This window comes from Plectropomus leopardus, chromosome 11 (assembly GCF_008729295.1).
Source record: "Plectropomus leopardus isolate mb chromosome 11, YSFRI_Pleo_2.0, whole genome shotgun sequence".
Taxonomy (NCBI): domain Eukaryota; kingdom Metazoa; phylum Chordata; class Actinopteri; order Perciformes; family Serranidae; genus Plectropomus; species Plectropomus leopardus.
In genome coordinates, this window is record NC_056473.1 from 21,947,171 (window position 1) to 21,975,084 (window position 27,914).

At 37.8% G+C, this 27,914-nt stretch overlaps 5 protein-coding genes across 9 annotated transcripts in view; 3 read left to right on the plus strand and 2 right to left on the minus strand.

Annotated features, from left to right (window-relative positions):
• The first annotated feature begins 560 nt into the window (after nucleotides 1-560).
• LOC121949796 (coiled-coil domain-containing protein 34-like) lies at nucleotides 561-6,515 on the plus strand. Its single transcript, XM_042495564.1, has 7 exons — nucleotides 561-643; nucleotides 1,768-2,046; nucleotides 2,927-3,071; nucleotides 3,272-3,379; nucleotides 3,518-3,676; nucleotides 3,793-3,922; nucleotides 5,230-6,515. The coding sequence occupies exons 2-7, from the start codon at nucleotides 1,781-1,783 to the stop codon at nucleotides 5,430-5,432; spliced, it is 1,011 nt and encodes a 336-aa protein (XP_042351498.1). The 5' UTR covers nucleotides 561-643; nucleotides 1,768-1,780; the 3' UTR covers nucleotides 5,433-6,515.
• On the plus strand, nucleotides 6,078-11,184 carry LOC121949797 (ras-related protein Rab-19). Its single transcript, XM_042495565.1, has 5 exons — nucleotides 6,078-6,163; nucleotides 6,710-6,806; nucleotides 7,404-7,592; nucleotides 8,105-8,288; nucleotides 9,726-11,184. The coding sequence occupies exons 2-5, from the start codon at nucleotides 6,756-6,758 to the stop codon at nucleotides 9,998-10,000; spliced, it is 699 nt and encodes a 232-aa protein (XP_042351499.1). The 5' UTR covers nucleotides 6,078-6,163; nucleotides 6,710-6,755; the 3' UTR covers nucleotides 10,001-11,184.
• Nucleotides 10,298-16,989, minus strand: hdhd5 (haloacid dehalogenase like hydrolase domain containing 5). Its single transcript, XM_042495562.1, has 8 exons — nucleotides 16,703-16,989; nucleotides 15,413-15,628; nucleotides 15,206-15,318; nucleotides 14,624-14,717; nucleotides 14,513-14,546; nucleotides 12,572-12,746; nucleotides 12,289-12,477; nucleotides 10,298-11,865 (listed from the first exon to the last, which is right to left on the minus strand). The coding sequence occupies exons 1-8, from the start codon at nucleotides 16,811-16,813 to the stop codon at nucleotides 11,454-11,456; spliced, it is 1,344 nt and encodes a 447-aa protein (XP_042351496.1). The 5' UTR covers nucleotides 16,814-16,989; the 3' UTR covers nucleotides 10,298-11,453.
• A 565-nt stretch (nucleotides 16,990-17,554) lies between these two features.
• On the minus strand, nucleotides 17,555-23,148 carry ccdc77 (coiled-coil domain containing 77). 3 transcript variants are annotated; one of them, XM_042495561.1, is made up of 12 exons: nucleotides 23,079-23,148; nucleotides 22,316-22,364; nucleotides 21,824-22,010; nucleotides 21,564-21,706; nucleotides 20,905-21,001; nucleotides 20,281-20,371; nucleotides 19,964-20,052; nucleotides 19,630-19,778; nucleotides 18,778-19,039; nucleotides 18,475-18,600; nucleotides 18,206-18,358; nucleotides 17,555-18,048 (listed from the first exon to the last, which is right to left on the minus strand). In XM_042495561.1, exons 2-12 carry the CDS (start codon nucleotides 22,348-22,350, stop codon nucleotides 17,902-17,904), a joined length of 1,479 nt encoding a protein of 492 aa, XP_042351495.1. In that variant the 5' UTR covers nucleotides 22,351-22,364; nucleotides 23,079-23,148; the 3' UTR covers nucleotides 17,555-17,901. The 3 variants fall into 3 exon arrangements, with proteins under 3 accessions (XP_042351495.1, XP_042351494.1, XP_042351493.1); XM_042495560.1 differs by having other exon boundaries at nucleotides 22,316-22,389; nucleotides 23,079-23,144; XM_042495559.1 differs by having other exon boundaries at nucleotides 22,316-22,393; nucleotides 23,079-23,140.
• Nucleotides 21,878-27,914, plus strand: part of ush1c (Usher syndrome 1C) — a 28,666-nt gene continuing 22,629 nt past the window's right edge. For 2 of the 3 annotated variants that reach the window (XM_042495552.1, XM_042495554.1), the window contains exons 1-3: nucleotides 21,878-21,940; nucleotides 24,160-24,281; nucleotides 27,274-27,341. In XM_042495552.1, the coding sequence (XP_042351486.1) occupies nucleotides 24,246-24,281; nucleotides 27,274-27,341 (104 nt within the window). In that variant the 5' untranslated portion in view covers nucleotides 21,878-21,940; nucleotides 24,160-24,245. Of the gene's footprint in view, nucleotides 21,941-24,156; nucleotides 24,282-27,273; nucleotides 27,342-27,914 lie in introns of all 3 variants that reach the window. The other variant, XM_042495553.1, reaches the window with a different exon arrangement.

Sequence of the window (27,914 nt, forward strand, 5' to 3'; positions counted from 1 at the left end):
AAGAAATAGACAAACTAACAAGTGGGCCTAGGTCTCAGCAAACAATAGGCAAAAAGACAAACAAACAAAAACACAGCACTTTAAAATAATGTAGAACATAAATTCCCAAAAAGCAGGTTAAAAAATAATGTAGGGTGGCTATACTTTTTTGTAATTTATATGCTAAACAGACTTCATTAAACTAAAAAATTATAAATAAATCAATAAAAAACTATTAGAAAAGGGGCTGAAAATTTATATTTGTGAATATGAAATTTACCTAACAGGATCAAGGGGTTTGATAACATGGCTTTCAAAATAAACAATAACATCTGTAGGATTGAATTTTACAGAGCGACCAATATTCCAAACATTTCTCATCTGCATCAGTAAATCTTGACATTATAACATTAGAATAAAGATTATGGAAAATCTTAAAAATGAACCTCTCTAATCTTGTTAGAAATAACTAAAAAACGTATATGTTGAAGCAACAAACGTATGACGTAAAGCGTCAAGCTTCTCCATGGTTACGGAAGTAGCGTGAAGTTGAGCGTGGGGGCGTGGTGTATCATGGGAAACTAAGTTGTTTGCAAATCAGTTTCTGCGTCGCTCGACAAAAAGTCGAGCAAAACAACCAGACTTTCCTCAAATACGCACAAAGGTGGGTTAGGAAATATTCACATTTTTTCCGAGTTAACAAGAGACACCACACATACACAATGTAGAGTTAGATAGCATAATAATTAGCAGTAAACGTTCGTAGCATCTTGTAAAGTTTTCAGGCTAAGTTAGCGAGCTAACCGACGCTAGCTGAGTGCTAACGTTAGCCCCACGAGCTGTTGACACGAGCATCGTCAAGTTACGGTAATTGTGTGTCTGTGTTGTGCGTCACTGAAAAGGTTCATAGGTTTGTTTTAGTATTTTAGTATTTTTATAGACAACAGACCAGCTATGGAGCTGAGATTAACCACTTAAATAACTGGTGATCAGCTAACTCACTTATTTTAAACACGAAGAAAAATAAATAAAGCTAATCATTGATTTTTATTATAGGAGGAACTCTTCTTGGTCCCCTATAATTGTGAATGACACAATTATTGAAAGTGCACACGAATGCAAGTAGCTGGGCGCAACTATTGATAGCAAGCTGACATGGAATAATAACGCTAATGTTAAGTTTGCAAAGGCTCAACAACAACAACAACTTTTTAAGGAAACACAAGTTTTTTGTGTGGGCAGTTCTATGCTCATACTGTTTTCATAAGACCTTTTTGCAGAGTGTTACAATGTTTTGTATTCAGTGTATGGAGAGTACTGTCTGTGCAAAACAAAACTGGGCATGATTGTTAAACTGTGAGCAAGATAGCTGGAGAACCGATGTGCGTTATAACTCACATGCACCCTTCATGGCCTGAATATGGACTTTTACATTCAGGACACAGGTATAGCATGCTCAGGATGTGAACTAAAAGAGCCATCACATCATTTGTACCATGCAGCATTACGCTGTTTAACAAGCTCTAATCACAGGTCTGGAACTGGACTTTTTTGACTTAACTAATGTAACTTAAATTAACCTAAATTAACCTGATGTCATTATAAAATATCAGTGGATTTTTGTTTTAAATCTTTTGTGATGTTCTTTGCATGTTCATGCACGTCTTCATACTCATTTGTGCAAAGTAAATACTCCTTGGGACAATAAAAGTTTTCATTCATTCACAAAACTCACACATAATTAATGGAAAACATTTTCATGTGTTGATCTTGTGTTTTTCCAAGCAGACATCAGTCGGCAATGCCTGGAGGGAGGGTGCCAAACTGCCCTGCCTCTGCATCCAAGCGCCTCAGCTCGACCCCTGTAAAAACTAGCCAGGGGAAAGACCTCCAAACATCAAAAGCCTTGGATGACGGTGTGCTATCCGACGATGAAGATACATTCTCTCTGCTTTCTCCCATCTATCATGACAGTTTTGATAGTGATGAAGAGCTGGAGCCCAGCCCAGCACAGCAGACTTCACCTAGACAGAGCAATGGCTCCAGACTCGCCGTTTCACCAGTCAGGTACTGCTGAATTTCTCTAGCATGAGATACTTTCTGAACCAAGTTAAAGACCAAACACTGAATGATTCAGACAGACAAAATGTAAGTATGTTGTAGAATTTGTACATTTGTAAACAATGTTGTAATGTAACAAAGTAATAATACTTTGTTACAGCACTCAAGTGTTTTTGTATTTTACTCCACTATATTTGCTAAATAAAATGTACACTTTTTCTTCACTACATTTCTATGTGTCTTAGTTACAACAAAATAGGTAGGGAAAGGAAGAAGAAATGGGAGGGAAGGAAAAACTGGATTTTGTTCATAAATCCTTTAAGTTTTGAAAATGAACTTGTTTTTCCTCAAGTATAATTTATGCTCCAGTTTTTGGTGGTGTACATAGACAAAATAAATCCCACAATTTTCAGACTTTAGACTGCTTGCTTTTATGTTAACAGCATTTACTTGTACTTAACTTAAGAACATTTAATTACAGTACAGTAAATATCAGCTATTTCTCAAGTAAAATTCTAATAGGGAACTTTTACTTATTTCATTTGTTATTTACGACATCTATTGCACGTCTGACAGTCCTGGAAGAGGGATCCCTCATCATCCTCTACCGCTCTTCCTGAGGTTTCCTCCCTTTTTTTCCCCCCATTACAGGGGTTCTTTTTTGGGAGTTTTTCCTTGGGTGATGTGTGGGTCTAAGGGCAGAGGGATGTCGTAAACTGTACAGCCCACTGAGGCAAACCATGTTTTGTGATAATGGGCTCTATAAATAAAATTGACTTGATTTGACTTGACCAAAGTCATTTTCTGGTAAGATATCCACACTTTTACTCAAGTATGGCCACCAGGTACTGATCCACCACTGATTGTAAACCTGTTTTTGTTATAGATGTGAGCTCCCAAGAACACCTTCAGTACAGATGATGAACGCAGCTGGAGAGCCTGCAGGCTCACCTGCTCTCGGTGCATGGGAAATGTGGCTGGTAAATAAAGCTAAAGAAGACCGTTTCAAATTGGAAAAACAAGCAGAGGAGGCAAGTCACAGTTAATTATAACTTATATCACTGTATAACTACAGCAGTTGTTATTGTCCTTATGTTCCCTTGCTTGCTGTATGTTTCTGTAAGGCTAGTCATAGTTTTTTCCCCCTTTTCAAAATGATCCTCACTCTAAAACATACTTATTTCATCTAGTTTGTATCTGATAGTAGAAAAATGTGTATTCTTTGATTTAGGAGCGGTTACGGAAGGAAAAAAAGGAACAGCAAGAAAAGGAGCGGGAACAGAAAAAGATGGTCATGGAAGAGAAGATCCAAGAATGGTTGAAGATGAAAAGACAACAGGTAGACGACTGCTACTTCAAGTTCAGTTAAACCACACAAAACAGATTGACTGTAATTTGTCAGAATTTTTATTACACAATAATGCTACTTTATCCAGTGCTGACATGTGAGTTACTTATTGTCTTCTTGCAATCCCAGGAGAAGCATGAGCAACTTCTCAAACTGAGCAAAGAGGAGGAGGAGATACAGAGGCAACGGGAGAAACGGAGGGAGATCGAACAGAAAGCTCAACAAAAGTACAAAGACTGGCTGCAGAAAAAGAACCAAGAAAAAATAGAAATGGAAAAGAAGGCAAAAGTAATGTGGATTTATTAGTTGTTCTGCCTTTAATGAAAAGATTTTGAAGCCAAATATTTTGTGATTATTGATAGTTAGAAACTGCAAGACTCTGATAGATTCTTTTATTTTGACAGGAGGAAGCTGCCCTGAAGGAGAAGCAGGAGAAAGAGCGCCACATGAGGGCAGAGGAGAAATTTAAGGACTGGCTGGTAAAAGCCAATGAAAAAACCAGAGCAAGTCCCAAATTACCTTCCTACCCAACAAGTAAGGTCAACTCAGTCATCTGGAAATCATGACGTAGGCTTTATGAATTTTGGACTGACTGACACTATATAGTCGACACAATCTGTACCTTAGCAATACTAGAAAAGTGCACACAGCGGAGTAAAGATCTCCAGTGTGTGTGTCTGGGAAACAGGGAGTACAGGGCATGCTGTGGTTCTAGTGTATAAGTATGACAGAAGTATAACAGAGAGGGGTTGAATCTCACTAAATTGTCCCTCCCAGCTCCCTTACAGTCAAGATTGCAGTGAAGATAACAAAAGCGTGGATTTATTCATCTTGTATCATGCCCAACCTCAGTGGATCAGAACATATTGGGTATGATGCTAATCTGAAGACGCTCCAGTTCAAGATGAGACAAAATTTTTCTATAGATGTCAGTTTTTGAGCCATGACAATGGCCAAAATATGGCCTGGAAAATACTCGACAAGGTAAGGCTTGTTTTTAGCCTAGCTAATTGCAGGAAATGCCCTTTTCTATGTGATTTTGTTGATCACTTGCACCCCCTACCGGCCAGTTAGGAGGAGTGAGGAGTCAGCAGTCAATGATAGTTTAAAACAGTCAGTAAAACAGGTTTTTCAAAAATTATGGATCACCCAAACCATAAGACGTCCTTGAGCATAGTGTCTTAAATGTCAACATAAAATATTAGGATGATTTTTAAAAAAAAAAAAGTATTATGGCCTTATAAAACGAACACAGCACTAACGCTCCAGTCCACTGTCAGTATCAGTTATGTTAATGGGAAATAATCCATCCCATGTATCTTTTGTGTCATTTTATATCCACTCCTGATGCTACGAAATATGACAGTTTGGTGTTCACTGTCTGCAGAAGTACCTCCACTTCAGAATAGAAGGTTTTTTGCTAGAGACTGGTGCTCCACGTTCATTGGACTTACATTTCTCTCAACTTATTCCTCTTCTTAAATCTCTGTTTGTGCACACGGCATTGCAGTCTCATGCCCTCGTATGTATAAGTTTATCTGTGTTAATTAGGATGAACTGGCACACGCTCTTAACGTACAAGGACAGTGGGATCTATCTTTTAAGAGCATGGGTGTAAACAATCCTGGGGTTTAAGAACACATCATAAATCAAACATAGACCTTTTCCTAAGAACAAATTTAAGAAAGACATTGGTGAATGAGTCCAAATATCCCCTCTGAGATAAAAACTGTTATTATATTGGTTTCAGACTGCATCAAATGTGCTTGTAGACCATTAGTTTTATTTCCCAACTCTGTATTTGTTGTATATCAGCATCTTATTTCCTTGATTTTTTCCAGGTCCATATGACAAATCCTACCCATCACCCAGCTTCTACAATCCCATCCCCTGGAAGCCAATTCACGTCCCTCCTCCAGAGACATCACTGAATAAGGCATCTGTCAAGAAACCTCAGAAACAAAGAAAATGGCAACAAAGCCCCAGCACCGCTTTTAGACTGAGAAACTCTTTGAGTGCAGCACAGTTTCTGCAAAAGAGATGACACAGTAGACTGACGTCTATGACTGATAGGGCAGCTTAGTTGAGGCTCAAATATGATTTCATCCCCACTCATCCACTTAACTACAGTCCCTGAACTGAGTGCTGAATCATAGAAGTATTTCTGCTCTTTAATATCAATGAGGGGATTAAGCTAACATATCTATAATTTGGTTTGTTATATTGTTCTACACTCGAGTGATTTTACACATGCTGAAATTAGAAGTAGTTCGTCTGAATTTTGGGGAATGCTCTGGATTTTTATATGATTTCACATAGATGTTTATTATTTTATACCATAATAATGGTTTGCATAAATGTCATGGCTAGACATCTCAAAGCCTGGAATTTATTTTGTTTTATCCTGTAAATTTAATCAATCTGCTGTTTGAATGGGTTCCTTTTTTTCTCTCTTTTTCTGTGCCATCACTTAACGGCCAACAACACCACATGTCATTGGATTTAACAAGGCATCAACCACACACACAACCACACACAACCACACAGCAGAAAGAAGGTGGCTTGTGGTCACAGCCAAAGATAGACCCAGCTTGGTCAAGTGCCCCTCACACTCACACATTGTTCTGTGTCCAGCTGTGCCTTGTTCTTCAGTGGGCTGAGATGACGACAGAACAAGCGAGGGGGTGGACAGAGAGAGGGAGACTGATTCAGATTCAGAGCAGTATGCTCATTCTGTGGTAACATCTCACTGTGTATCAATGTGTGCAGCCTGAGGTAATAATATTTTAATTACAATATATGTCACATTATCCTGTATTCAACTACATCCTGTCAATGTGTGTTGTGTTTTGGTTCTTGCCTTTTCTGCGCTTAACCCCTCTCTGTTGTTGAGTGCTGTGGAATGTGTTAGTTGACAGTAGTCAGCGAGGGGGCTGATGGTGTGAGGCGTTTTTTAAATGTACAAAAAACACTGGGGTCCAAAGGACAGCTGTTAAGACAAATGTCGAGTGTTTACATTATGTCAGTTGGAGGAGCGGTTTTAAACTGTTTGCTCAGGGATATTTGCACACTGAGTCTTGTAAGCAAAGCCTGTCTTCTTAAAGATAAACGGTTCTGTTCAATGTCAGCCTCCGGCTCTTTGGCTCTCTGTGTACCTCTAACTTTAAAGTGGTCTAACTGAAACGGTAAGTCTAGATAATTTTAAAACCAGCTTGAGCTTGATATGTTTAAATCTGTCTCAACATTATCAGATCTATATATTTATGCCTGAGCCAGTACTTTTGATAATGTCTCGGGTCATTTTCTTTCTGCCTCTTCCAGGTATTGTGTCCCGTTACAGCACCTGAGCAGAAACTCATATCCCAAGATGCAGTGGTGTAGGTGGGCTGGCAGCTGGAGATCACACCTACCAGGACAGGTAGGAGGCGTGTCTGTAATTGTCTCAGAATGAAAGTTCAGGTGGAGAGTTGTAGAGGGCAGACAGAGTGACAGTCTAAAGGGCAGCAGTGCAGATAAAACTTGTGTTATAGACTTAAACAATGTGCACGATAGCGTAGCCTAGACATGGAATAAATACAGGATGAAGAAACACAACTTTTGGATACCAGCTTGGGTACTTCCAGGAAAAAAAGGGCATCTGAATGCTATGGAATAATAAAGTTGGTTTTGGAGTTTAGAGGGTAAAAAATGACAAGGGAAAGCAACCTGCTGGAATAAAAACTGGATTTAATTGTGAGATTATTCATCATTTTTAGTGATTTATTTTTTTAAGTATTTGACTGAGACAGCTTTACCTGCGGACCCTGGAGCCACACAAACTGTTCTATTACAGCTGGTATAAACCTGATTTGCACCTTTTTTTCTGACAAGGATGTGACTGCTGTTACTGTAAATAGTCTCAGTTTTTATTGACACAACTTGGAAGGAACCAGTTTCGTTGCACAGGGGCCTTGGATCTCGTGTTTCAGCCTCAGTGAGTGTTTTCTGTGTATATATCCCTTCCTTCACCATGCAGTCTGCAGGGCCGGAGATTGAGGACTCTTTTGACTTTCTTTTCAAAATCATCCTGGTTGGGGACTCAGATGTGGGGAAAACATGTGTGGTCCAGAGCTTCAAGTCTGGCATATTCATTGAGAAGCAGCAAAACACAATTGGGGTTGACTTTACCGTCCGCACCCTGGACATCGATGGTAAGAAAGTGAAGGTAGGTGACATTATTTCTGGTTTTTTTTCTGTCTATTACATCATTTAGAAGTTCAGTTTTTATCAGATATATCCCTGACTTACAGCTTTTAATGCACAATCATTTCCACATACAAATGGGGTTGTTTATTATGATCATGGGTATATTTTTATATATAAACAAAAGCATGAGCATGTGAGATGTGTACTCCAAGTAAATAATAAGTAAAATAACATTTGCTTGTTTCAGTTGATCAGTACTTTTACTCTAGAAAAGGAGTGGCTGACTTTCCTTCAGATGACATTATCAGTGTGTTAGCTTTCTGGGTGTGTTAATTTGTTAACTTCATGAATGTCTTTCTATGTTAATTAGTTTGAGGTTCTGTACACACAAGCACTGCTGCGACAGGACCGAAAACCTTCAGGGTGCACAGCATGTCTCCATAACTCATGAATTATGTTCTGGAGATACTTAACACACATTTTGTGAGCATTTTAGTCATATTGCATTTGTGTCTTGTGTTGTTATTACAGATGCAGGTATGGGACACCGCAGGACAGGAGCGTTTCCGCACCATTACTCAGAGCTACTACCGTAGTGCCCACGGCGCCATGGTGGCCTATGACATCACACGCCGCGCCACATTTGAATCTGTTCCCCACTGGATCAGGGAGGTGGAGCAGTTTGGAGCCGCCAGTGTGGTACTCATCCTCATTGGTAAGTAGAGTGAAAATAAATTAGTTTTGTGTCACCCCAAAACATATTTATAGACTGCTGGACGTGATACACCAGTGGTTCCCAGCGTTTTTTTTTTTTTAAATGTTTGACAGACGATTAGTCATTAACAACCAATAACTCCGGTTTCAGCTTTTATATCAGGGTTATTCTTCAACTATGCTCTAATTCGGTCTGAAAATATTTAGAAAATTTAAATGCATATTTAGAGAAATGTATTGATACAATATTTTCAGTCATGTATCTCCATTATGTCTTTTCCATCACAATGAACGATGTGATGGAAATGACTGTTGTGGAAAAGACATTTTGTCAAATTCACAACATCTCATGATATCTTAGCTTGTTAATGTCAGTCTTATCATTAGCAATAAAAATAAACAAAATACCAAATTAAAATGTTGTTTTTCTTGTGATTTGTAGCATCAAAGGATATATGAGTAATTTAGAAATACCAGCCAATAAATTCTTTATTTAACAAAAATGTATCTTAATTTCTAATTACTTCAGTTCCCTTTATGGAGCCAACTATCCTCCAGCCATGTGCTCTCCTGTCACATGTATTGCTGTTTACAGAGTATACAAACTATAAAAAAAATCCCAAAATTTTTTTTACTGCATGGTGGACATGACAGTAGCCTCAAGGGACAGGTGTTCTTATAGTGAAAAAAAATCAAAAAATATCTTACAACACACGATACATTTCATTAAAATGTGTAAATGTGTGTGTGCAGTTTGTATTTGAAGTTGATATTAGATCAAGATTAAATTAAGCAGGGCTGGATGTCTTAAACCTGGCTCATAAAGGGCCAGTTACTATATGATAAAAATAATGACTGATCTGTCATTTAATATTTGTACGTTCCTTTTGGTGTAAAGTGTGAAAAAATAAAAAATAAGCATTGCCTTTTTGTTTTTCTTATTTCTGACAGGGACACAAAAATTATGATAGTTTAAGAATCACCCATAAATGTAAACACCATATCTTTGGATTTTGGACTGTTGGTCTGTTCAGCTGAAACAATCACTTGATTAAGTGATTTGCCAGTTAACAGAAAATTACATAAGCTAATCATTTGGGCCATTTTTCAACCAAAAAATGCTGAACATTATCTGGTTCCAGCTTATTAAATTGAGGTCTGATGCTTGTCTTTGTCATATATGTTAGTAAGTAAATATTTTTGTGTTGTACTGTCGGTCAGAGAAAACATGCAATATGAGCGCAGCACTTGGATCTGGTAAACTGAGAAATCAGTGTTTGCAGTTTTATGTCATTTTATAGACAAAATGATAAAGAAAATGCCAGATTCTGATGATAGAGATTGATAATTAAAAGCATTCTTTTTTAATTGTACACTTGGTGTCGTAACACCTTTATGCTTTTGTTTTCAACACTTCCCGTACTGTCCATTATTGCAGGTAACAAGTCAGACCTTGAGGCTCAGAGGCAGGTGTTGTTCGAGGACGCGTGTACTCTGGCAGAGAACAACAATGTGCTCGCGGCTCTGGAAACCTCTGCCAAGGAGGCCCAAAACGTTGAGGCGGCCTTCGTCCTCATGGCCCGGGAGCTGCTGGCACGCAATGGCATGACCATCATAGACGAGATTTCCCAAGACTCGCCTCAATTCATGCTGAGTAACAGCTCTCACCCGGTCCACGGCGCTGGGTCTGCAGATAAAAAGTGTGGGTGCTGAGTGGACTCAAGCAGTGATGTATTGTTGTAAGTGTTGCCAGTTTAGGAGAAACTACGTGTGTGACACTGTGTGTGTGAAAGTTTTGTACATATCTTGACTTTTAATATTTATACAGTTAGTTGAATCAGTAACACAGGTTTTAAATGGCGGTGGCTTATCAAATGTATTTTGTAGTATTCTCGAGGATAACTGCTGCTGAATGTGATAGTGACTAGAGCATTACAAACCACACCTCTGCTGGAGGACTCTGTGCTAAGACTGTGCAAACGTATACAGATGGTGTCACTTGACAAGCAGTGTTTTGTGTCTTTTTTAATTGTTCTTTAGTATAGTATGGCTTTTTCAAGTACATTAACCAGAGTTCCACAGTTTTAACCTACAGTTTAAGTCACTTGCAAATCATACTTTGTTAAATCTGTCAGTTACAAATAAAACAAACCAGCACCGTGTGAAATTTTCAGTAGTGCTGCAGCTGCAGTCGCAAAAGTCTTCGATTACAGACATTCACATAAAAAAAAACTAAAAATTTCAGTGCTTTAACTATTCAGCGGAAAAAATAGCACCTTTTTTCATTCCTGTTGAAACTGTGGTACTTTGTATCATTCTGACAATTTCACAAAATAATACCAAAATAAAATTAGCATTCTCTCCATTGCAGCTAAAAACAAAACTGAGGTACTAAACTTAAACCTGGCCACTTAATCTCTTATGCATCCATGGTTACACATTCACCCTTGCTTAAAAACAAATCAAGCTGAAATATTATAGCAGTAAAAACAAACAGCAGGACTGGTCTAGTAAGGAGTTGCTGGAGTGGGGGTATGTTTTGGAAAGGCAAGATGACCCAGTTAGGTAGATGGTTGTGCAAAAAAAAAAATCCATCTTTATCTGGAAAATGGACAGTGTCACAGATGAACCAGGCTATTTCTGGATCAATCTGAACATTATCCAATTTAAAGTGTAACTATGTTTAAATTCTCATCCATAAACTTGCAGATAAAAGTCTGAGAGTACTAAAAATGTTTGTAACTCTACACTTACACTTCTTAACAATCGACGTGCGTTGAAAAAGAGAAAGCTGATATAGATTGTGTCGTACAAATACAAGAAAGGGCACATGTAGAACTACATAAACTTGAGTCCTTCACACATACATGTAGGTATGGCCCTTGGAAACAGTGATGTGTGTGTGTGTTTGTGTGTGTATGACCGATTTAAAATGGGTGTAACTCTCCTATACTTAGTGTTAAAACTGCATATTATTGCCTTTTTTTTTTAGCTTATTCTATGGCACTTTAAGAGAATCTCTAAGAACAACAAGCTACTCCTCCCCTGTGATGATCAGTGCACCTACCAACAAAAAAACCCTCATAAAGCTCCTACCAGTTAAGGATTGTTAGAGCTGTTTACTGGACGGCTCTGAGATGTAGCCACAGTTTAATACCCAGCCATCTTACTCCAGAGGCCAACCTTCCTGCTGAAACACCAGCTCCACCGCCTCCTTCACATCCTGCACCACATAGGACGGCTGCATGAGGCTGGGGTCAAAGTGGAAGTCCCTGTGACCGTGGAAGATTTGCTGCTCCGTGACAGTGTGCTCTGGATCCGACGGAAGCTCTTGTGTGTCTCTGCTGTACACTCCTGTGCACACCAGCATGGAGCTGCACCCCTCGGGGCGTTCCACCTCTACCCCGAAACCACCTGACGCTCCACCTGCTTCTTCTGATGTCATTTTTGGAGCTTCTGCCAAGGGATCTATACCTCCTCCGCCACTTTTTGCCTGCATCTGGGCTTTGGTGCGCTGAGAAGCCTGAAGGTAGCGGTCGTAGAGGTTGGCGCCATATATGTCAGCCATAGGGTTATCACTATTAAAAAAGATAGTTATAACGCATTAAAAGAATCACTTACGGCTAGTCAAAGCTTTTGAAGGACAATTTTTAAAGTTACAGACAGTAACTTTAATAAAAATCTTTTTTTGTCATATTTGCTGAAACTGTCCCAATATCCACACAAGCAAATGAGACGGATAAATAGATAAATGCATTCTCCTCTTTCTAGCATCAAATGTTTTCAGAAACATAGTTTACTGTTTAGCTGTAAAATGAGAAAGTTTGTGACATGGCCATCGTATTGAAAACAGTTGACCAAGCATCGCCTAGCGGCCAGAGCAAACTGTCTCATTATACAGCAAAACAGTGCACTAAAATATGTTTCTGAAAACAGGTGACCAGCTGTAGCTTTAAGTATCACATGCGGGTCTATAGTCAAGAGATGACTGAGTCACTCACCCTATAGCGTACAGCCTCTTCACAGGTGTGGTCCAGCCCAGTCTCTCAGCCTGCTGTCTGATCAGCAGCTCGGCGTAGTTGTAAGTCACCACACTGGGTTTACCAATCAGAGCCTCGTACTTTAGCTCATTGCCTGTGATCTTCTTGTACAGGCTCTCCAAACACACCAGGAACATACCATGACCAAACCTACAAGACAGGGACATTTAGTACAATAACACTTTTAATCATGTTTCAGGTCAGGGTGTGTATTTATTAAATTTTACACACACACACACTGTACCTGGGATTCTTTGCTTCGGCCATCCACAGCAGGTCCATGTTACAGGCCAGGACAGGGATGTGAGGGTATTGCTGAGAACTCCAGTTATTGTCTGAGTTCCCATTTGTCAGGAGCACGTCAACAATGAGCTGGAGGTTTGTCTCCCATCTGATCGGCTCACCAAATAAGATCACAGCTATGGGAAGAAAATAATACAAAAGACAGCCATACCTGGGTTCATTATAAATAGCTAATCAAAAGTAATAAGTCTGTTAAATCACTATCTGCCAACAAATGAATTAACACAAAGGTGATTGTTAAGCCGTATATTAAAATACAGTTATTTTCTTTTTCATTCTTTTGTTTTGCTGTTGATTTTAGAATTAGGTAAGCGGAGCAGCACAAAAGAGGGCAGCGGTGAGCCGATTAGTCGACTCAGGCTCCCGGTGATGCAGGTAGAGGGAGAGATGCTGGTTTGCTCTGATTTAATCACTATCAGCTGTGCAGGTGCGCTTTCTTTGTTTGTCTGTGCAAAAAGAAACCGGTCAGACAAAAGAAATGTTTTGTGTCAGTGCTCAGACGACCACAGAGATGCTTTTGGTACGTATTTGACTTGTTTAACAGTAGCATAAATAACAACTATCTGCGACCTACTGCAGCTTAAGCAGTTATGTAGTGTGCAAGCTGTGACGTTCTGCGAGTGGCAGGAGCGATTCATTCATTCATGTGGTTAGATTTCTTTGATTTTTTTTATTCATTTCATGTTTAACTGTGGTGGAAGAAGTATGCTGTTTCTTACGTAAAAGTACAAATGCCACACTGTGAAAATACTCTGTTACAAGTAAAAGTCCTTCAGTGGAAATGTTATTTTAGTAAAAAGTAAGTATAATCAGTAAAATATACTAAAAATGTTAAAAGTAAAAGTAACATGCAGAAAAATCTAAATAAGAAAAAAGGAGGAAAAAACAGCCCTAAAAACTTGACATTATTGGGAAAAAAACGTAGAAAAAATATGTAAATGTTTATCAAAATAATTAAATTTCTCAGTCAATTTGCTAATAGATATTTAATTTATTTAATCATATTTTATAAACTCTTTGTTTTTATGCAAAAATCTTATAACATATATAATGTGTAAAGTTACTAGTAACTAAAGCTGTCAGATAAATGTAGTGAGGTAAATGTACAATGTTTCTGTCGGAAATGTAGTTGAGTGAAAGTCTAGAGAAACATAAAAAGAATATACTCAAGTAAAGGACATGTCCTTGAGTACAGTAAATGTACTTAGTTATATTCCACCACTGGCGTTTGATGTGGTCAATCTCTGAGTTGTTTATAAGATTTTGTTGTTTGCAGACTGATTAACTTGATAGCAGAAATTATATTTCAACTGTTACCTGTAAATGAAAAGATTTAAAGTAACAGGTCATGATTTAAGTGTATTTATACAAGTATTTAATTACATGAATGAGTAATTTTATTCATTGATCGTTGGTTTATGATTATTAGCTGAAAATACAGATGATTTTGTTTGGAACTATGAGTTAGATTTAAAATATTTTAACAATTATTTCAAATATTATTTAAAGATATAAATACAAGTCAGAGCAAAGCATAAATACTTAAAAACTGCAATAAATACATTTAATAAATATTTGGCACAGCATGAGTAATTATGTTAATGACTGATAGAACTGTTGTGCATTAATCATTTGATTAAAATTAAGTGATTTTATTGAAGACAGGGATTTTTTTTCATTGAATTAACTGACATAATTTATATTTCTTTTTCTTTGAGGTTAGCGACCTAATACATAAACTCTTCAATGATCATCATCACTCAATAAATGATGGAAATGAGAGGAGTCGTCCACTGTCCTCTGAACCCAACAGAAACTCAACAGTGATTGAGCCCGCAGATGAAAGTACTGCATCTCAAGCTGACTGTGCGTGAAAACATACCTTCTATTGGCCGTAAACCTTTGGTGGGTGGAATCTGTAAGACATTACACACAACAGGTAAGATGTCTCACTCATCCCTAACTTAACATAACAGGATTCAATATTACTCACGCTGTCTTTGGGCCTTCTGTTGTGATCTACGACATCTAGAAGAGGATATGCCTCTCTGAGCATATCTATGGTAATAACATCCTGAAAGCCCAGGCTGAAGTTTGGTGGGTTAAAGTCAAACACAGTTGAGCCACAAAACACATATTAAAGAAACACTTTAAAAAATTATTAGCATATATCACCTGCTTACAATGGGAATGCCTCATTCTGAAATTTTCTTCCTGGATAACTTACATTATGAAGGCATTTCCTACTGGATTATTCTGAGATTTTTTTCAGAAAAGAAAGTAATAATAAAATCAAAGGCTTCTAAAAATGAATGAATGAATAAATTACAAACCCCACATGAGAAAAAAACAAAACTTCTTCCAATTCCTCAACAAATTTAAAAAAAGAAAAGTAGGAAATCTGTGAGGGGGCCTCACTGAGACAGCGAGACAGCAAAGGGAACAAAGGGTACAAAGATTAAATACTGATAACAACGTGGAACGTGGACAAAAATACACTGAATAAACAGAACATGCACACTTTAAGGTCAACATCCAAACAGAGTGCAGCAACTCCTGATTCAAGACAGGATACTTGTGAGCGACCTCCTCCACAGGACCCTGTCCGGACACTAGCACACGCATTTTGTGGAACTGGGTAAACATCCGCAAAGGACTGTGGGACAGCATCACCTGGTCTGGAGACACCTGGGAAATAAATCTTGATGTCAGAGAACAAAACACAAGACAAAACAAGCTGAGGTACAAGCAGTGATTTAATCACTTCAAGTGTTCAGTTTACCTCCACCTCAAGCAGATGTGACAGGTGCTCAGCTTTGGTGTGCCTCATGCAGTTCCCAGCGTTGGTGACAAACACCACGGGCACCTTGTATTTCCCATTGCGGTCCACCAGGTTCCTGAAGCACTGCTTGGCTGCAGGGATGGGCGTCCTGCCCCGCACCAGCACCCCATCAATGTCGAAGAGGAGCCCAAAGGAGCTGGAGCCGTGAGGAGGGAGCTGGGCCAGAGAGTGGAGACATGTGCATCACGAAAACACGGAGCTGTTCATTAACTTTCTGTGATACTACCGCCTGAACACTCGTCATAATCTCGTCAGTTCAGACACAGAGAACTGACCGAGACTTTGTTCTCGGAGTATATAAATTATACACAGTGTTAGGAGAAGAAGAGTTAGGTTGACTATTTTAATTACTTTGTCAAAGTAATGTATCTTTTTACATTTGATAACTTTTTTTTAACAAATATTTTAAACGGAGCAATAAAGCTGAAAAGACCTAAAATTATAAGCACGTAAATATTACGCTCAACTGCAAAAAAATGTAAAGCAGCAGAATAAATGCTTTAATCAACATATACATTTTTCACTTTTCTTTATCACATGTAACGCTTTGTAATCATATTTTGATTAGTTACTATAATTTAATTTTTCATATTATTTCTCAATAACTAACTAATCACAGTTACATTTATTTTGTACTTTAATTTTGTAACTAGTTATTACCCAACACTAGAGCACACTAATACAAACTGTTACAATACATAAGCTGCTTAATAAACAACACACATGTTGTGTGTTATATGCATTTTATTTATTGTAAGGCAATAAAAATACAATCCCACAGACTAAAAGGTGAATAAATTATAAAATTAAATACATCCAACAGTTTTTCTCTTTAATACTCAAACACAGGGGCAACATTTGTTTGATTACATGTAATAAAGAAGTTACACATAATTGTTACTATAATTTAATAACAGATTTTTTTTCATTGTAACTAATTACAACTGCATTTATTTTGTAATTTAATATTTGTAAGTAGTCCCAAACAGTGATCATACTTCAGTTGGAGCAGATGACTCATTGATGAGTGAACTGGATGAACAGGATAGTGATAACAGGCTTTAAATGTGTGCTGAGATTAGCTTCAGTGTGATGTTACTTTTCACTAAAATGGAAACATATCAAGTACCACAACCAACTATTTAAAGGCGAAAAGTACATGTCGTTTTCTCCCATTAGTCTCCATTTCTATCATAAATAACAGCGCATAATAATAGAGCATCAACTTACATTGCTATAATTGCGTGAGGTCGCAGGCGACGTGTTTACTTGTTTTATTGCTCCCTCGCAGTTTGTTTTCAGCAGCTGCCAACCGGTTTTCCAAGAGCTTATTCTCTGCATTTCTCCAGACTCTTTGAGTGTAAAAGCCGGCGAGTAAACAACAGACAGGGTGAGCTTTAGTTGAGCTAACGGTGGGCTGACTGTCTACTTAGCTAATGTGACGACTGAAGAAATGAAACGGCTCATAGCTTCTCAAACAATGAGAGTCAACACTTCACTCTGCTCACTGCCATCGCTCAGCCGCCAATGAGCATGCGCAGTTCAGGGTATATACCGGAAACACTACAGGTTTGTTTATGAGTTTTGCTTTTTGTAAAATGAAAGTGTGTGTCACTTCCTTTACGGTAAATTATGTTATTTATAGATACAGCAATAATGTGAATGAAAAATGGCAGCTTCTGTAAAAAAAGAAAAAAATGGTAGAAACACAAGAACATTTAGGTAAATTTATTGATTCATAAATAAAATATTTAAGAAATTGCCTTCATATACCACTTTCAAAAAACTTTTAAGATATACATCTTGAAACAACATATTTAAAATATGCAATAAACTAACAGAAAAAAGAATTTATGCAAATCTTACAACTTTATAACTAATTAGGTAAACCTGTGTTTTCATACATCTTTTTTAGTTTTGAATATTCAAATGACATAACATAAGATAATTGATTACGTTGTTATTCTTAAGACCCTTTTAAATTAGTTTTTAATGAGGATTACCTTAAAGTGTCACAACATTATAGCTGTATTTTTTAAAAAATATTTCGTTGTTAATTTTTTTTCTAAGTCTGTATTTCTGTTATCTTTTGCCGTACTTTGCCTTCATTTTTATTTTCTGTTAAGGTTTATATTATTAATTAATTTATTTATTCACTGCATGCAGTGGGACACTTAAGCAAAACAGATCCATCGTTTATGATATTAGTTGCACACGTTTTTTCTTCCATGTCAGTTCCAGATGTTTGCTGGAAATAAGCCTGTGGTTGTTTGCAGAATTCATTGTGTGAATAACTGTGTGTCCGTTCATTTAAAATCACTGATGCAAAACATCTTTATTAGTTCAAAATACCAAAACAGAATCAACATTTAGTCTAAGTTTCAGTACTAAAGTAACACAAACAGACAGTTGACACCACAGTCCAGTCCTCAGCTAAATCTCAGCTCGTTTTCCAGTCCATAGATCTTCGCCTTCAGCGCCATCAGCTCACCCTGAACCTTCTTCGTCCTGCTGTTGGTCTGACGCACCTCATGCAGAATGGCTAAGTCCTGGTTGGGCCCAATATTCAGAGTAACCTGAAACAGTGGATACATATGCACCAGGTTAAACAGTTTATGTAAATGCTAATTATGATATCAGCAGGATGTGCAAAACTCATTTCTCATGATCAAGCCAAAAACTAAATGGGGGAAAAAAATTAAGACACTAATAGACTTCTCAAAGTCTTTTTACCTTGAGAAGTTGTTTTTCGACATCTTTGAATTTCTGTCTGAGGTGTTTCAGGTCCGTCTTAAAGCCCTCCACCTCCATCACCCTCCTCTTCTCCAGCGCCTCGTAACGCTGAGTCATCAGTTGAAGACGTTTGGCCATTTTGTCCGAACGCTCCTGCACTCATAAAAGACAAAAATATCAGTGTTAAGAAAAACTGGGGCTTGCCATAAATATGAAAAAAATAATCAGAGATGTGTGAGCATTTACAAGCACTGTTCCAACAGTGGTACCTTAAATATTTCTCTGCCTACATCCCCTTCCTCTCTGATTTGGGACAGTTCTGTCTCCAGTGTAATGCACTGCTCCCTGTACATCTCAGCCAGACGGTGGGCTTGCTTCAGATCCTCCTGCAGTGCCTAATGACATACATTTATTCAAATAAGGTAAATAAAACAAACAAATAACACCCCAAAATAAATAAGCTTCAATATGAAGGGAAAAGGTTGATCAATATTTAAACTGATTCATGATAAAAAATAAGTTAGCAAGAAAGATTTCTCCTTCAGTGTAAAAAAAAAAAGAACAAAAAGTACCTTTAGCTCCTCCTTGTGCGCCTGCTGTAACTCTGGCTGAGGCCGGGAGAGGAGCAGGGCTGTGCTGCTGCTGGGTTGCCACGTTCGGCCCGGCTCTGCACCAGCAGAACCAGTCTTCCTCAGACGGTTGTGGCAGGAGTCCAGGTCCCTCAGCAGCCGGTCCTTCTCCACCATCCAGCTCTTCTCATGAGCCCGAGTGTCAAACTTCAGCTGCAAGAAATCCCTGGTGCTCTCATGCAGCAGATTCTGGGTTCGTTGGAGCCTGTGGTGTCAAATGAAGAGAGGACATGAGAATAATACATTGAGATGAAGCTCAAGAATTAATGTCTGACTTTATTTCAAACCAAAAATTAAAACATATAAACAAACAAAACAAAGCTACAGTGTCTGAAAAGGAGTAGGTGGAAGTAAAAGTTAAATATCCCTACCCCTTTCTCACTTTTTTCTTTTAACTCATATATTGTTTCAACAAATGTACAAATTATTATGTACAAAGAATCATCCCCAGTTTACTTACTGCCAGATTAAATTAATAAACAACTATCCCAGGTTTATTTACATCCAAATATGCCCCAGTGTTATTATATGTTATATATATATAATTAAATATTATTATATGAAATTATTAATACCTCCCTCCTGGTCCCAAAACATTTTTTGAGTGTTGCCTGTAAGTCAATATTTCTTGCTCTAAATGTGATTATTGCAGTTTTAAATTTATTTTTGATTTATTATCTTTCAAAGGAATGAGTATAATTCCAGAGAGGAAAAATAAAAGTCATGAATCACAACAAGAGGAGCATCATTCCTATAATACACTCAGCAGTATCACAGCAGCTGTGATCAACCCACTTGTCAGTCAGAGCTGTGAGTCGCTCCTCATCTCTCTGCCGCTGTGCTTGCGCCTCCTCTGTTTTAATCCGCCGATCCTCCAGCAGAGACTCTACCTGCTCTTTAGCCAGACGGGTTTGTTCCTCCATCTGAGCCTGCAGAGCCTCCACCTAGAAACATGAGCGGCAAAGAAAAATAGCTTGGTACACTATTTGGTCACCAAAACTGTCCAGACAGGAAAGAGTGAAAAAGTTTCAGTCTTGTTATTGTCAAAATGAATATTGAATGGTGAAGTGTCTGTATATTTGAGATAAATCCCATCACCCGCATTCAGAAAGTGGACGCCCCCACCTACCTGCAGTAACAACGTCTGGTTATCATTCTTGTATTGTTCCAGGCTCTCACCATTTACCCCGTCTGCTGATTTTGTTCTCCTGCTGCTCTCTGCTCAGACGGACATGAAATCAGAAATGACACTTTCTGTGTGGATTCAAAAACCTTATACCATCACATACCATCATTTTCACAGCAAGTTTCTTTAAACAGTCAAAGTGTTGACATCTTGATTAAAAACCACAAAGAAGCTTTCTAAAATCATTACACAGAATTTAAATAATATTAAACGTAGACAAGGCATCTGCAATTTTTTTTTTAAATATCCAAGTTTCAAACCTTTCCTGGTTGCAGCAGATCTTAACTTTGTTGGCCTAAGATTGAGATTTTCCTCCAAGCTCGACTCAGTGTTCCTCTGTCTGATAGTGACCTGAAATATAGTCATCAAAACATTGATTTTTGTTGAATTCACAGTGAAATTAACTAATCAATCCACAAAAAAGAAGAGAAAAACTTGTAATATTTGTTTTGATTGTATCGAAATTGACATATGTGATTGAGCCATTAAAATGTGCTTGCAAAAGTTTGTGGAGACATCCTGACCCGCCGTTAGATACTATAAGTCATATGGTCACGTGAGCAGCAATCTAGAAAACATATTTATATGCCCTCATGCCCCAAATGTTATTGTTAAAAAAGAACTTGCAATGAGCTGTCTCTCATCAGTTTGTTTATATGTGGTGCAAAAATCAGCAATGACACTGACTGAAAATTATTTGATGATTAATAACACTTTTTTCACTGCAGATAATCTGGACAAATACAGGTGTAACTAATCACATTAAAACTGCCTTTGTTACATTTGGGTGTGCCAGATTATTATGGTGACTAATTTCACCCGTGTTGACGAGTCCAGACGTGCAATGTTGCGAGAAATCTTTATGATTAAGTAACTATGTTTACCTTGTGAGGAGGCTCCCGGTGGAAATATGTGATCTCTCCTGCATCAGGACCCACCAGAGCCAGAAGGTGCTGAATCTTCTTTCTGTCCTCCAACTCTCTGTGCGGCAGTGAATGGGGGTCATTTAGACGTCTGTCAATCAGTAACAGTCTGTACATGCCTACAAGGTTTTTATAAAGAGGTCTAAATGACCACATATAACAGAAACAGTGGTGGAAGACGTATGCAGTTTCTTTACTTAAGTAAAAAGTACTAATAAATGTCAAATGTTTCTCAAAATAATTGGCAATTCATTTTCCCAGTCAATTTGCAAATCGATATTTAAATAGCTCATCATATTCAATAAAGTCTTATGTTTTTTTATGCAAAAATATTACTTTGCGAAGTTACTAGTAACTAAAACTGTCAGATAAATATAGTAAAGTAAAAGTCTGAAATGTAGTGGAGTAAAAGTCCAAAGTGACAAGAAAAGAATGTACAAGTACCTCATATTTGTACTCAAGTACAATACTTGCGTGAATGTACTGAGTTACATTCCACCACTGGTGTTTAATGTGCTCATGTGTGGTCAATTTCTGAGTTGTTTATAAGATTTTATTGTTTGCTCACTGAGTTGCTTGATAGTGGAAATTATATGTCTTCATCAAACACTTTTACCCACCTGATCTTTAGTCGATCATTTTCTGCGTAAAGCCGAAGAGACTGTTCTCTCTCTTGGAAAAGATAGACCTGCATGTCACTCAGAGCGTTTTGCAGCTCCGCAATCTCTCCCTCACGCTGTCGTACCTCCCACTGTAGCTTATGCTGAGAGGATATTTGGGACAGAGAGAAGATCAGTTAAAAGGGGGAATATGCTCTAGCATTAGTGGACAAGCAACATAACATACAAACAAACACATATGATTCCTGTCTGTGTCTCACCTGGTCCTCTGTGATGCTTCTGTACTTTTCCAGCATCTGCAGCAGCTCCTCGTGTTCTCCGTCAAACTGGGCGATCTTCTGTCTGTAGAACTCCAGCAGCTCCCTGGACGGACGCAGGTACGCCAGCCGCTCATTGATGGGGGGAAGTGGGGAGTCAGGCTCTTGACCAGTGGTACGAATGTTGGATCTGTAGTGTGGAAAAAAACCATTTATCCTGCGCATGCAGAGTATACAGTTTATCTGCAGCAAATCTCCGACCTTAGCAACATTAAGAGATAAATGATTATGAGGCATTTAAACCGACTTAAGGAGTGAGATTAAATCCATGTGAGATAATACTTAGGTCTGTAACAGTGGGGAGCAGACTGTAAGTCTAAGCATCATTCAGGGAGATTACTTTTAAAAGCATTACATCCTTCTCACAGTGAACACTCTCAGTGCTGCAGCAGAAAAAACAGTCAGTCCTCCTGTGCGTTGACTACATAATCTTACCTGTGTGGTGTTGCATCTTTCTTTGGTGATCCCATTCTAGCACAAAACCCTGAAAACAAAAGTGCAATTGATGACTGGCTGTCATCAATTTAAAAAAATGTTAACTATTGCAAGTCAAACAATCTCATACTTTTCTGCAGCCAACTCTATAAAAAACCAAAGACAAAGCTGTGTATATCAAGTAAACATAATAATAAAAACATTACTTATGTTCAGCAAACAACTAAATGCCAAAAAACAAATAGATCCAATAACTATTTCAAAGAAATCATTATTATATGTTATAAAACGGTGAATTAGTTTATATCATCTGATAATTCAAGCAGTTTTCAGCGTGAGATTTGTCAATAATCATGAACGGGTGTTGGTTATTGACAGGAAAGATGTTAACAGGTTAGTTAGTAACATGTGTAGTAACATGTGTAGTAACGTGTAACACACCCCGTGTCCATGTTTTGGGCGCCAGGGGGAGCGGGACATTTAAAAGCAAAGCCTACTATTCTTATAAGTGTGCAATTTGATACAGCTTTAAACACAAAAAACTATTTCAGCTTAAATTTGAATCAGTTGGGCACGCTGAAGTGCAAAAAAAACTCCAAAACATGGAGCATGTACATTTCCGTTGCAAATATAACGTTAGTCTTTCATGATGGTTCAGCTTCTAATATTGCGAAGATAAAGGCGGCACATACGGAACAACAACAGCGCTGTAGAAATGCATCAATGGCGTTTTTGCTAACATACTAATACACTTTTTACATACCCACAATCTTTGAAAACACACAGCTCTCAGTCAGAGCTGCGAGGCTGCTCGTTGGTTGCTATCAAACTTTTGAAACCCGGAAGTGTACGCCTCTTCTTCTTCTTCGTGGAAAAACCGGAGCAAAGTTGATGTTATTTTGCCCACCAGTGACACCAGTGACAGGACCATAGACTGTATAATAATAATAATAATAATAATAATAATAATAATAATAATAATAATAATAATAATAATACATACATGCATACATACATACATACATACTGAAATGTCTAAATATACACAGTTTTAATTTTTCAATTGTTGTCAAGTATATGTCAAAATCAATATCTCTAAAAAAATATAAAAGGAGGGTAGTTTTTTTTTACCCAGATCATTTTATGTTTAAAATATTTTGCTTTGTTTTATTGCTCTTATTCCCTTCTGATGTTGTTATATTTGGTCTATTTATTTGTAAGATTTTACATTGATATTTTAAGTCCTCCATTTTGCATAATTTGTCATCTGGTTATCATTTTTGCTAATTTATCAAAGCAGTCTAAACTCTGTTTTTAAAGGTGCTATCTACAGAAAGTATTTAAATGATTATAAGATTAATTACTTACTTTCATGATCTGGCAAATTGGGATTGTTATAACATATACCTATATCTAATTTTGTTAGTTTTTAAAACCACCTTTGTAAATCAAACCAAAACGAGGTGACATCAATAAAAAACACGGTCAATAGTTAATATAATAGTTAATACAATGAAAAAATATTAACTTTAACAGTGTAGTACCTACGCCGTCGTATGTTTCTAAATAAAGATTTGTTAAAATAAAGTTTGCTTTAAAACTGAGGGTATCCTATACGTTTCATTCCTTCAAAATAAAAGTCCCAAATCTGCTGCGTGTGAAGAACAACAAGAAGCCCAAACACGGACACAGTCGCTTGATAGTGAGAAAAAGCTATGGTTTTGTAAATGTTCACCATTGTCATATTCATTTTTGTTACATTTTTTATTCCTCGTTATTTATTAACCTGGTTACTATAAAAAAAAAAAAAACCTTAACCGGAAGCTCTTTATTACTGCCAGCAGCTTGACGTGCTGACCCTGGTCTGGTCCTGACAAACTTCTCCGACACTGAGACCTCACGGCGGTCTGTTTGCTACTGTCTCTCGGCGATGGAGCGGAAAGTGGCTCGCGAATTTAGACACAAGGTAAGATGAAAACATTGTGCTTTTCGGATATTTATTACATTTCTCTTTAATAGCCCTCAAACAGCGTTTCTTTTTCCGTCATTCACCTGTGCGTCGCCTCACCGGCTCAGGTGTCTCTTTCACCGGGATGTTACGCAGACAGGCCTGACCGACAGACAGCCACACAAAATGAAACAGTTAGAGTAGCCTACCTCAAAATGTTTTTTTTTTCAGAAGTATACTTTTTATTACAGCAAATCAGAAGGCATGTATATAAGTCAAACACAAATTAGAAATTTTATGGCAGTAGCTTCAGGGTTTAGATATAATGTATCACTAGGCCTATTTACTAACCCTTGGAACCTGAGGAAATTGGTTTGATTTCTTATGAAAATATGGAGAAAGGTAATGAGCAACCTAGCAAGAAATTTCCCACAAATTGTAAGAAATTGGCCAACAAAAGCAACCTAAAATTTGTTCAGAAAAGAATAGGGATATTATTATTATTATTATTATTATTATCAGCCTATGTTTAAAATGATGATACAGATTTTTTTTTAATTCCGCACTTTTTATTAAGAAAGTTTTGTTTTTGATTTTTTCCCCCTCTTTTTTCTTTTTTTTTCTTGCTTATTTTCCGGATTTTTTTGGGGGGTAACTTTTTGCTAAATTCCTGCTAACTTTTTGGCCATGTCTTTTTAGGTTAATTGCCTTCTTCTCAGGTTTAAAAGGGTTAAGCCCTTTGGTGAAATAACTGACAAAACTATACGATTTATTGATTTTCAAACAATGGAAATAATTAATTTTCTTGGATTTTTCTCAAATGAAATTGATTTAATAGAATTTTGGTCCTCAAATTTCAACAGCTGTTCTGTTAGATGTTATGTTAGGCAGATAATTTGGGTGACAGTGCATCTATTTTCCTTTAAAGTTTAAAAGTAGCCACAGTTTATTCCAAACAGCTATACTGGATGATATCCTCTCTGTATCTGTCCGATGATGAACATACAGCTGAGGTCCAGGGTAAAACAAATGTTACTCGAGTTCATTGTATGTAGCTCCATGAATTAAGCATGTTTTGTTTTGTGTTTGGTGTTGGCTCATAACAGCCTGTAAAGGTAACTATGAGTAGAAAATAACAGAGGAAGGGAACATGATATGTTCAGGGCGTTTTCGGCCACAGACCATGTAGGGATCATCACACAGCCATCTGTGCTGCAGGCAGTGTCACATATTGCAGGCTTTTTACAAAGGGCATCTCAGCATTAGATAATGTCGACCGTGTCAGAGACGAGCAGCTGAGCGGAAGGAAGCTACAATTTACGAGTTTAATTAGAGGCTGAGGGGCCAACACGGCACAATCAAGCTTTGTTTCTATTTGGGACATCATCGTAGTCACTGTATCTCAGTTTGGATGAGAGCTTGAATTTAGTCACTGTATGAAGAATTACATTATCTGTTTTGTCAATTTAAAAGGAACAATAAAGTTGTTTTGTTCTTTGGGAGGTTGTTGTATGCACTGCGATCTCTGTAGATAAAGTAAATGGGGTCTTTACTCTGTAAACAGTCTGAACCTCTTAACTAGACAGCACACTTTTAAAACAGGTTTCTGACTGACCAATGATCTCTAACCTTATTGGTTTATGGTGCCAAAGTCTGCATGCACTTTAGGCTGCAGGTGTGGCTGACTGTGTCTCACTGCGCGGTGCAAGACAAATTTATGACAGTCATAAAAATCATGCTACACATCCCTGCAGCGAACTCTCAGCAGGATCCATGTAATACAGCCCTACATTTATGATCACGACAGTAAGTATTAGACGATCTACCAATGCTTTAATCCCTACAGCAGGGATACTCATTTGCTTTGCATGGGAGCAGCCCCATTCATGTTTCTGAGATTTCAGGACATTTCTAGGATTTTAGGACATTTCTAGAATTGTAGGATGCTTCTAGGATTATACGATTTTTACATGATTTTAGGATGTTTCAAGAATCTTTTGAATGTTTGTAGGATTTTAGGATGTTTGTAGAATTTTAGGATGTTTCTAGTGTTTTAGGATGCTTCAATGATTTTAGGATTTTTTTTTTAGGATTCTGGGATATTTCTAGGATTTTAGGACATTTCTAGGATTCTTATCTCTCTTGAGGGGTTTGGGCGATCCTCCAATGGTGCTTTTTTGATAAACAGGCTCTATTTTGATGCTGTTTTATGCAGTCTGACACCTGATGTATACTAAAAGTACAAAAACCTTTCCCAGTTGTGAATCATTTCATTTTTCTTATGAATTAGAAAATAATTGTTGGGCCACCTGGCACCCTGTCGGGGGTCAGATAAGGGCCATAAGTTGAGTGTAACTGCTCTACATGATACAGAAGTGTCCAAATGTGCATGCACACATGGTATTTTGTTCTTCATAGGACTTATTTTTGAGCACACACTGCTGAGGTTGTGAGGTTGTGGCGTGTGTGTGTGTGTGTGTGTGTGTGTGTGTGTGTGTGTGTGTGTGAGAATATTGGGTGTGAATATTCACCTCTGTTTGTGTCTGAGATGTAAGCTGACACTGCTGACCTTCCTACTGCAGCCTCTCCTCAGCTGCCATTATTCCCTCCCAGTGGTTTGATGGTAAGGGAAGGGCTGTCCATTACACCTGCTTTAGTCCAAGGAGCCCTCATCATCCCCAAGGCCTGGTTTGAGCTACCACTGAGCTTGGCAACTCAGGTTGGGTTTGAAACAGTTATCGTGTAGCTTGGGACAGATTATTTCAGACAAAAAGCAAAATGTGTTACATCAGTGATTGGCCGAAACGTTTCCTCAAAACTATTCTGCTGCAGCTGAGCCGCCATCAGGTTTGTACGACTCTTACACACACAGACACACACTGATGGCTCGTCCCGCTGTAGTGTTGACCAGACCACCAGAGAGAAGTATAGTGTGTGTCAGTGGGCTGACGTTTCCTCTGACTCAGCAGTGAGAAGAAGAATGGCACCAGATGTTTTTCCTTTCTTGCAGGTGGAGTTGCTGATTGAAAATGAGGCAGAGAAGGATTACCTGTATGATGTCCTCCGCATGTATCACCAGTGAGTACCATCTGTCACTGCTCAGTGTGGTTTATCTGTGTGTGTCTGCAAGAAAGTTGCATTTTCGTTTTTGCTTTGTCACACACGTATGTGTATATTCACCCCGCTATAGCCTATATGGTTGAAAATGTTGATGTTATTGAATAGATAACCCTGTAAACCCTGAGATAGAAAAAAACAATAAACAAGAAAATTATCTTTAAAAACATAGCAAAAAATGAAGGAAAGTCATTGAGCAAACAAACAAGGAAATTAAATTTAAAATCTGAAAATTTACAATAATTCTGTAACAGGATTTTAAATAATTATGATAATTAGAACTATAGTTTTCTGGATATTTTCCCCAGGCTTTTTAAAAATAATTTTCTAAATCTACATATCTCTTGCCTTTTTGGGGATATTCCTTGCCAAGCTGCTCATTGTCTTTTCCCCCTATGTTTTCAAAGAGATCAAACCAATATCCTCAGGGTTCAAAGGTTTAAACATTTGTGAAAGGCGTCTGAATGCAGCAGAAGAAAACTGATGTCGATCCAGATTTCAAAGGGTTAAATAATTACCACTTTAACCCGGAAC